General features: G+C 35.0%; 1 protein-coding gene across 4 annotated transcripts in view; it reads left to right on the top strand.

The window, feature by feature from the left end:
• Unr (cold shock domain-containing Unr) overlaps positions 1-13,445 on the top strand; it is a 281,401-nt gene that overhangs the window by 85,200 nt on the left and 182,756 nt on the right. For all 4 annotated transcript variants that reach the window (XM_090411509.1, XM_090411484.1, XM_090411490.1 and 1 more), the window contains exon 6: positions 3,594-3,845. In XM_090411509.1, the coding sequence (XP_090267635.1) occupies positions 3,594-3,845 (252 nt within the window). The remainder of the gene's footprint in view (positions 1-3,593; positions 3,846-13,445) is intronic.

The following is a 13,445-nucleotide window of genomic DNA, read 5'->3' as shown; positions in this document are numbered from 1 at the left end:
TCTATTAGAGAGCAAAAGGAAAGGGTGAAAGAAATGATTGTTATGGCAGGTACGAATGATTTGAAATGAGATAAAATGGAAATGATAGAAGACCTGAATGAATTGTTTGAGGTAGCAAAAGAAAAGAGTGAGAGAGTTAGAATGATTAGTCTTTTGCCACGGTATGACAGTGAAATGTTTAAAAGGAGGGCCATAATTGCGAATGACTTTATGCGTGGGTTATGTATGACGAGTGGTGTGGAATTTGTGGACGTGTGGAGTGAGTTTGATGGGTGAAAGGATCTATATAAGATGGATGGCTTGCATTTGAATGGTTATGGTGTAAGAAGACTTGAGAAAGTGGTTGAGACTTGAGAATGGGGTTATTAAATTCATGTACACTAATACTAGGAGTATTAGGAACAAGAAGGAAGAGTTTTTGGCGATGGTTGGCACTTCCAGACCACAGGTTATTGGTATTAGTGAAACATGGCTGACTGTAGATGATATAGCTAGTGGGATTGAATGTGATGGGTATAGTGTGTTCAGGAATGACAGAGAGAATAAAATGGGAGGAGGAGTATTGTTGATGATAGCTGATGAGAATAGAAGTTGAATTGCAGGATAGAGAAAAGAGCACATTTGAGGCCATTTGGTGTGAGATTGTGGCTAGCAGAACTAAATATACAATTGGGTGCTGCTATAGACCAGGTGATGGAAAAGATGGTGGTGACAATATGCATAAGCAAATAGAAGAAATGAGTGGAAGGAGGGTGATTATTATGGGAGATTTCAACTATGGTCGCATTGATTGGAGTGAGGAGAGGACACACGGGAGGAAGGAATTGGATTTTATGCAGTTATTAAGGGATAACTATCTGCGACAGCATGTAATGGAAAATACTAGGGGTCAGAGAGTGCTTGACCTAGTAATTACATCTGAGGATTTGGCTGTAACAAATATGACCACATTGCCACCAATCGGTGAGAGTGATCACAGGGTCTTGACTTGGTAGGTGGCTAAAGGTGTAGAATTTTCAATTAAGACAGGGTACATGTGGAATTATCGGGCTGGAAAGTATGACAGGCTTAGGAGTTTGATTGGCTCAGTGCCATGGCATGTACAACTGCAAGGACTAGAAGTTGATAGTGCATGGGAGGTAGTTAAGAAGTGCTTGCATGAAGCAATGGCTGACTGTATACCTAGAGTCCGAATAATAAATCAAGTAGGGGTTAAATGGATGAATAACACCATTAAGCTTGAGCTGCAAAAAAAAGAAACAACTATGGAGGGAATTTAAGGAGAAAGGTGACCGGCAGGCTCATGAACGGTATAAAGCGCAGGCCAGAAGGGTGACGAGTGTGGTAAGAAAAGCAAAAAAGGATTACGAAAGAACATTGGCCATGCAGGCTAAAGAGAATCCTAAACAGTTTTTTAGATATGTAGCAAGTAAAAGGAAAAATGTACATGGCAGAATGATTTTAAAGAATGCCGATGGTAGGGAGGTAACTGAATCAGTTGAGATAGCTGAGTTACTGAGTGAGCACTTTGCAAGAATATATCATCCAGGTGGTGACATTGCAGAAACGAATAAACCAGTAGATTATACGGGAATTGTGGTGAATGAAGTGGAGGTGAGTAGTCTATTGCATAACCTCAATGTCAATACATCTGTGGGATTGGATGGTATACCAGCTCGTGTAGTACGAGAAGCAGCTAAAGAATTGTCAGTACCCTTGACCATTTTGTTTAATTTGAGTCTCGGGTCTGGGTTAGTCCCGAGCTGGTGGAAGGAGGGGAAAATAGTTCCACTGCATAAAGGTGGTTCCAAGACTGCTGTTGTAAATTACCGACCGATTAGCATATCAGGAATCATTGTCAAGGTCTTAGAGAAATTAGTCAAGAAAAGAATACAGGATTGGATAGATGAAAATGGGATATTGTATGGGGGACAACATGGTTTTCTGAAGGGTAGATCATGCCTCAGTAACTTTCTCACGTTTTATAACACAGTGACGGCTGAACTGGATAGGGGTAATGGGTTTACAGTGATACTACTGGACCTTGCCAAGGCCTTTGACAGGATACCACATGGAACCCTAATCAGTAAACTGGAGCAGATGGGGATAGATATAGGGTTGGTAAGATGGATAGGAGGGTGGTTGAAGGAGAGATACCAGAGAGTGGTTTATTCAGGAGTGGAGTCATAAAGACGTCTTGTGACTAGTGGAGTGCCGCAGGGCTCTGTTCTTGGACCACTGCTTTTCAATTTGTTCATCAGTGATATTGGAAAGGATTTGAGAGGAAGTGTTCACTTGTTTGCTGATGATGCAATGTTGGGTAGAGCAATTGTGAGTGCGCAGGATGTCAAAATTTTACAGGATGATATGGATAGTTTTGAGGACTGGGCTGGGAAAAATGAATGTCAGTTTAATGTGGCAAAGTCTAAGGTTATGCACTTTGGGGTGAAAAGAATAGCAGCAGTATATCGCATAGGTGGAACCGTACTCCAGGAGATTGAGGCCAGGGATTTGGGAGTGCTGGTGGATAGGGAGTTGAAGTTTAGGGGACACATTGCAAAAGTAACTAAAACAGCTCACCAAATCACTTGGCTTATGAAAAATACTTTAACATGCAGAGAGAAGCAAGTTGTTGTTCCTCTGTATCGAGTCTTGATAAGACCCCATCTGGACTTCTGTGCCCAGTTATGGGCACCAGGGTTTCTTCGTGATGGGGAGGAGGTGGAGAGGGTCCAGAGACGAGTGACCAAGATGATAGCAGGTCTGTGGAATGAACCTTATGAGAATAGGTTGAGGATTTGTGGGTTGCAGAAATTGGACGATAGGCGAAGGAGGGGTGATATGATTGAGACATTGAAATTACTGAAGGGTTTTTATAAGATTGATCCAGAAGATATTTTTGAAAATATGACTGGTGGTGGGAGGACTAGGGGCCATGCATGGAAGCTGAGCAAGAGCGTGGTTGACAAGGGTGTTAGAGCTAGGTTTTTTACTTGGAGAGTGGTGAATGAGTGGAATAAGCTTCCAGAGTCTGTTGTGGGTGCTACGACCGTGAATGAGTTCAAGGCAAGATATGATAGATACTGTGTGAATGTTGAATAGTTGTTCCAGACATGATGTTAGGGCCTCCCTCGATGAGTCTGTCGACTCCTTGGAGTTTCCCGGAACAATGATAATGATAATAATAATAAATTATCTACTTAATTATTTCAATTAAATTTAATTTAAATAATACTGAGATGTAAGTTAACTGGAAATAAGTTGTTAGACTACATTATTTTATTCACAGAAGTGGAAATTACTTGAAGATTAAATCATAAATGTTTTTGTTTAATGTTTGTAAAATTTTTTTGTGTAAGATGAATTATGGGATTTTAGATGAATAATGTAACAAATTCTATAATTTAGTATTATTTCCTATTCCTAATTTTCTATTCTCAGTGTGCTTGAATCAAATCAAAATATTGTAACCTACAAGAATCCTGTTTATAATTGAGTCTGTATAAAGAAAAAGCATTTGGTTATAAAATTTGTAGAAGAAAAACATTTTTAGTTTTAATCTTGCTTTCAACTCTATTTATTTATTTTTTCAGGGTCGTGTTGCATATGAAAATAGAGGAGAATGCTTTTTTCTTCCATATACTAAAGAAGACTTGGAAGCAAGTGATGCTCAGCTTCATCCTGGAGATAGAGTAACATTTCATATTGCTACTGACAAGCATACTGGTAATCCCAGAGCACGAAATGTTATGCTAGAAAAACCACAGCCACAGCGTTATCAAGGAGTTGTGTGTGCACTTAAAGAGACCTTTGGTTTTATTGAAAGGGCAGATGTGGTAAAAGAGGTAAGCGGAATAAATCTTTTAGTAATAGATATAAAATTCATGTTGTAGCAAGTGTTTTCAGTTGGTAGGACAGTAAATTAGTAAAATTCTTGTTTTCATCCTTATTGGTTTGTTATTTATTAGATAAAGTATTTAAAGAAAAACAATTTGATTGAAAACTAGTCATGAAATACTCTGAGTCTGATTCTGGTACATACTATGATTTCTTGGCAGAAAATGATATAATTTAAACCAGAAGATCATAAAGATTAAACACGTGCCATTTTATAATTCCAAGAATAATTGCCATAAAATGCAATTGTGTTGTCAGTATTTTCACCATAATTGGTACTAAAGTTATTAAGACACTCAACTGGTTTCTTGAAATTTCTTTGTTTCACATCTTCAGAAGATAAAAAGTGAATAATAATAAAAAAAATTAGGTTAGACCTGTATTGGTCACATTAATTTATTTGAAAAAATCAATAATAATGGAATGCTTGCATGTGCTATGTGGACATTTGATGGCAGATGTTTAAAGTTTTTTTCATGTGGTTAAACTATAAATTAAAGATGCCAAGAAATCATATTCTTGGATTTAATCCTTTATCCAAGTGTAAGCAAATAAAGTTTGCCAATGAAATGTTTTCACGATACAAAATTAATAACGGAAAACGCACGTACAAAGATTATTTAATAGTATAATTTTCCTCTGTGTAACAGGCATCTTCAGTACATTTTAAGCTCAAATTAAACAAAAACTGACAATTGCAAAAAAAAAGCACCACCTAAGTAGCTGGTGTAAGGTAGATAGATAAAAAAAAAATCAATAAATTTCCTAACAAAAAAAAAAAATTGTCTACAATAAAAAGTTAGGAAAGATTAGCTGATTTATAAAGTACTATCTCCCATAAAGGGGATAGACGTAAGCCATTGGATCTGTTTACGTTAGGAGAATGAAGTAAAGTTTCACATGTTTCTTTATAAAAGTGTTCCATGAGGAACCGACTCTTGTCTTTTTCCAATGAACTCTATGTCTAGTGAAGATGGCATGTTCTGCAAGTCCAGACTTTTCAGGTTTAAAGTATTCAATATAAGATTGATGTTCTTCTAGCCGAATAGAGGCAGATCTTCCTGTTTGTCCGAAATAAGATAATCCACAAGAGCACGGAATCTGGTACACACCTGAATAATTAAGATGTGGAAGCTTGTCCTTAGGAGAAGTGAGAAAGGTGGAGATTTTTCTAAACGGTCGAAAGGCAACAAAAATATTAGCGGTTTTAAAACTTTTGCTATTCGTTCACTAATGCCTTGTACATAAGGGATAGGAATGCGCGTTATTTCTTCTGTATTTGAAGAGGAATACATATTAAAAACTACTCAAAGCTCTTTTAATGAAGCAATTCTTATAACCATTAGATAGAAAGGAAGAAGTTATATATTGCAGTTCTTTCTGTAAAAGATCGTCTGAAGAACAAAAGGAGTGGACCTGATGAACCAGTGTTTTAATAGTTCCTGCCTTTTGACTGGGATGGTGATGAGATTCCGCATGGATATAATGGCCTGTATGAGTCTTCTTTCTATAGACTGAGAAATGTAGGTTACCATCTGGTTGATGAAGAATTATTAAAACACTGGTTCATCGGGCCCACTCCTTTTGTTCTTCAGACGATCTTTTACAGAAAGAACTGCAATATATAACTTCTTCCGTTCTATCTAATAGTTATAAGAATTGCTTCATTAAAAGAGCTTTGAGTACAGAAGAAATAACATGCATTCCCATCCCTTATGTACAAGGCATTAGTGAACGAATAGTAAAAGTTTTAAAACCACTGAATATTTTTGTTGCCTTTCGACTGTTTAGAAAAATCTCCACCTTTCTCACTTCTCTTAAGGACAAGCTTCCACATCTTAATTATCCGGGTGTCTACCAGATTCCGTGCTCTTGTGGATTATCTTATTTTGGACAAACAGGAAGATCTGCCTCTATTCGGCTAGAAGAACACCAATCTTATATTGAATACTTTAAAAGCTGAAAAGTCTGGACTTGCAGAACATGCCATCTACACTAGACATAGAGTTCATTGGAGAAAGACAAGAGTCCTTCACAAAAGTCGATTCCTCATGGAATGCCTTTATAAAGAAACATGTAAAACTTTACTTCATTCTCCTAACTTAAACAGATCCGACGGCTTACGTCTATCCCCTTTATGGGAGATGGTACTTTATAAATCAGCTAATCTTTCCTAACTTTTTATTGTATACATTTTTTGTTAGGAAATTTATTGACCTTTTTAGTTATCTTACACCAGCTACTTAGGTGGTGCTTTTTGGAATTGTCAGTTATTGTTTAATTTGAGCTTAAAATGTACTGAAGATGCCTATGACACACAGGCAAAAATTATACTATTAAATAATCTTTGTACGTGAGTTTTCCGTTATTAATTTTGTATCAATATGTCTACTCACGGTATACCTCTTTTAAAACGAAATGTCTTCACAACTGGGATACTTGTGTATATAGGGGCTAATGACTTACATCAATTGTCTTAGTATCCCATAATGCAAAAGCACACATCCTTTAGAGTGTGTATAATGGTATGCATTATGGGAAAGGTCCACAACCAGGACTGGTTTCGACCTTCGAGTTCTCCAGATCCGGAGGAGATACCAAGGTTGAAGTAATATAGAACTCATATTTCCCATATACAAGTAAGGAAAAGGTGTATCATTTTATTAAATTTCGAATCAGAGATATTGAAAATTTTTTTGCTTGATGAAATTGAAGAGGCCAAGAAATTATATTCTTGGTTTAATCCTTTATCCAAGTGTAAGCAAACAATGTTTGTGCATGAAGTATCTTCATGGCTAGTCTTACTTGTATATGGAGGCTAATGACGTCACGTTTAATTTAAATTAATTGACATTTGATGGTGTTAGCATTTTTCTTGCTACTGGTATTCGTGTATGTTGGTTGTTTAATGACAGGGGTACATATCTGACTCTTTGAATACTTTTTAGTAATTATTGTAATCTATGTGGATTATCTGTTTGTTGCCATATTATTTGATGTTTATCTGTTGTAAGTGCTGCCAGTCCTGAATTGTGTTTTCCCCTTGTTCTCTTCTTCCTTGAAATGTTGGAATATGCATGTCTTGCCTTACCTTCATGTCTGTCCTGTGTAACATAACTCACAGGCATGGTTTATCATGTAGATGCCAGTTTAGATAGGGAGGTTTTTTGTGGCCTGAGGAGATTAGATATTTTGTTGAGGGGCAGAAGGTAACCTTTGTGCCTTGTTGATGTAATAATTTTGAACTCTTGTCTGTGACTGATCATGCATGTTGGCGAGTTACTGTCCTGAAATATTGTTTTTTATGTTCGGCAGTCTAGATGATTGTAGGATTTTGTTGACCAGTGATCTGTTGTAGCCATTCTTTGGAGCTGAGGTAGTAGGTTTGTTGGGTTTTTTTATGTATATTCATGGATATGTGGTATGCCCTATCTCTTCAAGGTTTGTTTAATACCAGTTTTTTTTTTTTTCTTTGTGTCTGGCATGCAGGTATTATCTTGTTATGGGTAAGTTTCCTGTAAACTGAGTAATTGACCTTGTTATGCTCAGACACCTCTGCGATCATATTCAAAAACAGTGAAGACTTGTCCAACTGAAAAGTGAATTTTATCTGAGGGTGAATATTCTTAAGGTAAGAGATAAATTCTGGTTGGTTTGTGGATCTGGGCCAATTGTTGAAAATCTATGTACCTTAACCACATTTTTAGGTCTTATTCCCTGGTGCTGTAAGTCTTGTTTCTTAAACTACTACATTTGCTAGTAGCAGACAAAAGGAAGAACCTATTGCCAATCCTTCCTTCTATTAAAAAAATTCTTAGAATTTGAAGGTGTTGTTAATACAATGCTTAAAAAAAGTCTATAATGTCCAGTGAATGCATAGAAAGCAGAGTAAATGCATAGTTTCCACTCTTGGCATATTGGTGAGCAGATTGATGATGTCCACACTTGTGAGTATATCGGTAGGTTCTATTAAAAATGTTTGATTTTTATAAAAGAGCCTGTCCTGCCATTTTGAGAGCTTAACAAGTTTGCTAGATGCCTAGATAACAAGGAGATTGGGGAATACAAGTAACCCTCGTATAACGTGATGCTTATACAACACGGTTTCGATATCACATGGTCTACAAATTGTAGAAACCCTTTATCTTTTCATATATTTTTCACCTTGCAATTTAAAAATCAGATTTTATCTTCGTTAAATTTGTGTCTGCCCATATCACACATGTAGTTATAAGTAGCAAATTTATATTAGGGGAAATACCCTTTATTACGTGTGTATGTCAGTTGTTTACCTTATAAAGTGTTCATTGTTGAAAATTGTCTTCGTTTTCTGCCAGAAAGCTCATTAAAAATCATGAGTGTGTTAATCTCAAGCTGAGCGCTTTATTTTCTGGTGAGTTACATGCAATATGTAATGCTTTTTTATGTGAAAAATTTATTTTTATAGTAATGGCCACAAACTGCAATGAAAGGGAAAAACCAATATTGAAAAGAAAATTCATTTCTCTCGAAGTGAAAATAAATAAAATCATGGATTGGTTGAAAAATGTAGAGAAACCAGGAGTTGTTGCAAGGACTTTGAATTTAAATGAATCAACAATTCAAACAATCAAACAAAATGAACATAAAATCCGAGAAAGTGTTATTGGGTCAACAATAAGTGCAGATCACGTTGCTCGATATTCTAATGGAAAAAATGGAGTAATCTAATGATTCGGGTATAAGATTGCACTCAAAAGAAAATTCCTTTGGATAGAAATCTTATTAAACAAAATCTCTCAAAGTTTATAAACATTTATAATGCAGACCAGGTGTTCGATGCAAATGGATCTTTTATTGGGAAAAAATTCCAAAACGCACCTATATTTCGAAAAATGAAAGATCAGCTCTTGGATTCAAAGTTTCCAGAGACAGAATTACTCTACTGTTTTGTAGTAATGCATCAGGTGATTACATGACAAAAAGCAATGTTTATTAACTGATTCTCAAATCCTCGTGCTATAAAAGATTAAAATATGCACTTTATTTTATTTTGCCTAAAACATTTATGCATTATATGCAATGAAGTTTATGTACAATTTGTAATTTTTATAATTTTATGCCATATATTTGTTACCTGAATTAAAAAAATATATATTTTTGTTTGATATGTCATTGTTGTTTATATAATTAAAAAATAAAAAAACTGACTTCGGAACATGACCCTCCTTTTTCTATGTGATCTAAGTCTCGCATAACGCGATTAGTATAATGGCATTTCTATGCAACCTAATATTCGTGTTATACAAGGGTTACCTGTATATAGATATTATACAAACCTTGAGAAATGAAGGCATACAGCATATCCAAAAATAAAGGGTGGCCCATAAGTCATGAAGGGGTTTAAATAAATGCTTTTTCATACTCTCTCCTAGACACATGTACTTTTTCCATATTGTAAAGTATATGGAAATAGGTCATTTGAGGACAAATGATATTTAGCCACACACACACACACACTCTGGCTTTGATAGCTTCTGTATATAAAATTAATATAATACATTAATGTGCAACTGACATATGTATATGTGATAACATACAATGGCATGTTTAAACACCATAAATAAAATAACGTAATTAAAAAAGATGCCTATATAGCTGTGTAGAAGAGCATTTGCATCCATTGTGCTAACCTCCAAAGGAAGACCATTATATGTTCAATTTTTTCTGACCAGGGAACTTTTTCTAAGCTTTTCTTCTGTTTCTTAAGTTAGTCTATCTTTGGTATTGGAAGTGAGATTTTTCCCCACCTGAAAATACTTGTTTTTAACCCTGCATCTCAAATCATGTGCAGAACTCGCTATTGGACAATAATATGATATGTCTGGTTTACTATCAGTGAAATTTGAAGGATGGAGACTGGCTGCTTAACTGTCTTAGCACTAACCTTTTTTTAAAGTCCACTTACTCCCTTCTGGGGAATAAAAGACATTAGAGGAGGAGGAGGAAATTAAAGAAAACAAATGGAGAAATAAATAAATATCCAATTAACATAAATTAGATACTTGTGGGAATACTGAAAATGTATTTACATGTTTATGTCAGTAACATATGCTGAGTGGATTCATGGGTTTGATTTTTCTTTTGAAAATTAAGTATCTCCAAAAGTATAAGCTAATTTAGAGAAAAAATTTTCTATTCCTTAGGATCTGTAGACTCCTCAAAACATAGTAAAAACATGCACATGTTAGATATATAACAGAAGTTTGTTTTAACAAGGTTTATAATAGTCCAAGAAATTGTCATTGTAACACATTCATTATGGCTAATTATACCTCTAGTAAATAAAAATTTCCTCCTGAGAATCAAACAGAAAATATAAGTTTGTTTTACATTTATATCATTTATACCTCAATTATAAATTAAAGTACTCATTTATTTTACTAAAAATTTGCAATCTATTCACAAAGAAATGATATTCATTTATTTAGTAATGCTAGAATTCATACTTCAAACATGTTATTCTGAACATTAAAATAATCATTACATATGCATAAAATTTCATTAACCATAACTAAAATCATGGTAACAGTGCTGCTGTGTTAGTCAGAGCACGAGATTTGCAATTATGTATTTACAGGAAAACCTCGCTTAATGCTAAGTTTTCCTATAAATACATAATTTATGTGCAATAATCAGTTAACGTGGTTGAATGAAATGATATTATTGCCTGCTTTAAGTGAGTGATTAATCAGTTTATGCAATTTTTTTGTTATGCAAAATTTTACGTTATGCAAAATGTTTTGTCACCAATCTGCACTGAGCTGAAAAGCTGGAAGTCATTAAGAGAAATGAAAGTAGCTCTAGCAATACAATGATTGTGCGAGACCTGAGATACAGCGAGTCTACAGTTTGGACTATATTAAATAAGAGCAATATATTTTTATATAATGAAACCTGTGGTGAATTCATCACGAAAAACACACGTATAACCACAGTGATTAGTTTTAATACGTAAATTTCATCCCAAGTATCTTGGGACAGCCTCAGTACAGTAATTCAAACAATACTAGGAATAATATACAATTAGGGCGCATGATTACAACGGAATCTCAATATGCGTGCAGTAACATGTTATAGAAGTAAAAAAAAAAAAACATATAAAGAGACTATTTTGCACAATTTTGGATGACAATTTCCCATACTTTAGGAATAGTAAGAACGTCGTTGCACAGACGTTCTTACTGATCTACTACACAGACCAAATTTAAACCGCAACGACATTCTTACTATTCCTAAAGTATGGGAAATTGTCATCCAAAATTGTGTGAAATAGTCTCTTTATATATGTTTTTTATAACACGTTACTGCACACATATTGAGATTCCGTTGTAATCACGTGCCCTAACTATGTTATTCCTAGTATTGTTTGAATTACTGTACTGAAGATGTTCCAAGATACTTGGGATGAAATATTTATGTATTAAAACTAATCACTGTGGTTATACGTGTGTTTTTAGTGAAGAGCAATATAGTCCTAAAGAAGCAGTAGCAATAATAAGTTGCTACTGCTTCTTTAAGCATGCAGATTACCAAAAATAGACTCCATTTAATGATCGAGATGGAGCATCTTCTATCACTCTGGATTGAGGATTATAACCAAAAAAGAATACCTCTTAGTACAGTGAATATTCAGACAAAAGCTCTCAATATTATTACATCACTGAATGAGACCAAATTTCAAGAGGAATGTGAAAGCTTTACTGCCAGTACAGGATGGTTTGACCATTTTAAAAATCGAACTGGACTACATAAGGTAAGAATAACTGTGGAATCTTCTATGGCTGATAAAGATTCTCCAGCTAAGTTTCCTGAGGAAGTGCAAAGGATAATTCAGGAGGGTGATTATGACAATCAGCAAATATTCAACATTGATGAAATTGGTCTCTTTTGGAAGTGAATGCCAACAAAGACTTTCCTAGTTAAAATTGAAGCATCTCAACCAGGATACAAAGTATCTAAAGATCGTCTTACACTTAGAAGGCGACTTTAAACTGAAACTTATGTTAGTTTATCTTGTGCAGAATCCAAGATCTAACATTATTGAAGAAATCAGCACAGTCGGAAAAGTACTTGGATTTAATGAACTGGATAATGAAAATTGAGAAACTTGCTCGGTTCCCATTCAGAACATTAAGCGAGAATGATCTCCTTTAACTAGAAGAACAGCTTGCATATGAAGAAGAAAAGGAGTGCAAACAAGAAGAGAATGTTATGACTAAGAAGTTAACTGCAAAAGAACTTGAGTTAGTTTTCAATCACATTGAGTATGCTAAGGAAATTTTCTTTGATCCTGATATGGAATGAAGCTTCGAAGTCCTCCAAAATCTTGATAAAATGATTGCCAGCTATTGCAAATTGCATGGCGATATGAAAACAGTCGAGCGTGATTCAAACATCTTTACTTAATTTCTTTGTAAAAAAAAAAAAAAAAAAGCTCACTCAAATGTTTTAGATATTAAATAAAAATTTAAGCATTTAATTTTTATTAACTTTGATTTATTTATTATTAACTCTAATATAGCTTATACTGTAATTTTTTTAATTAAATTAAATTAAATTAAATTTTTGTAAAAATTTAGTTTAATCCTTTTGTATCACACATTTTGTAATCCTTTAGCTCACACTTGGATAAAGGATTAAACTAAATTTATTATAGTCTAACCAAGTGAAAAATGAACTTTCAATATCTTTCTCTAAATCCAGAGTAATTTAATAAAAAAGGTGGCACACCGTTTGGCAACTCCTATAGGTAGAGATGACCTTGCTAATGCTTCTGCCTGGTATCTCCACTTGGGCCTGGCTCCCACTGAAGAGACCTCAATAAAGGTCGAAACTAGTCTGGGTAGTGGCCCTTCCCCTAATGCATAACATTATACATATCCGCAAGGAGATGTGTTTTGCATTATGGGAGATAACGAGATAGGAGTGATGTTAGCTTGCTCCACCTTTGCAACGAGTTTCCCAGTGTTGTACCACCTTACCCCAGTCCTGAAGATACTTTCAGGTGCAAACTTTGTTTGCTCTCACTTGGATAAAGGATTAAACTAAATTTATTATACTCTAACCAAGTGAAAAATAAACTTTCAACATCTTTCTCTAAATCCAGAGTAATTTAATAAAAAGGTGGCACATTGTTTGGCAACTCCTTTAGGTAGAGATGACCTTGTTAATGCTTCTGCCTGGTATCTCCACTTGGGCCTGGCTCCCACTGAAGAGACCTCAATAAAGGTTGAAACTAGTCTGGGTAGTGGCCCTTCCCTTAATGTATAACATTATACATATCAGCAAGGAGATGCGTTTTGCATTATGGGAGATACTGAGATAGTGATGTTAGCTTGCTCCACCTTTGCAATGAGTTGCCCGGTGTTGTACCACCTTACCCCAGTCCTTATCTTCAGGACTGGGGTAAGGTGGTACAACACCTTACCCCAGTAGGCGCAAACTTTGTTTGCTCACACTTGGATAAAGGATTAAAGTAAATTTATTATAATCTAACCAAGTGAAAA

This window comes from Typopeltis vanoorti, chromosome 2 (genome assembly GCF_054136105.1).
Source record: "Typopeltis vanoorti isolate ZY-2024b chromosome 2, IOZ_Tvanoo_1.0, whole genome shotgun sequence".
Classification (NCBI taxonomy): Eukaryota; Metazoa; Arthropoda; class Arachnida; order Uropygi; family Thelyphonidae; genus Typopeltis; species Typopeltis vanoorti.
Note: the sequence above shows the minus strand (reverse complement) of the source record. Positions and strands in the feature narration are given on the sequence as shown.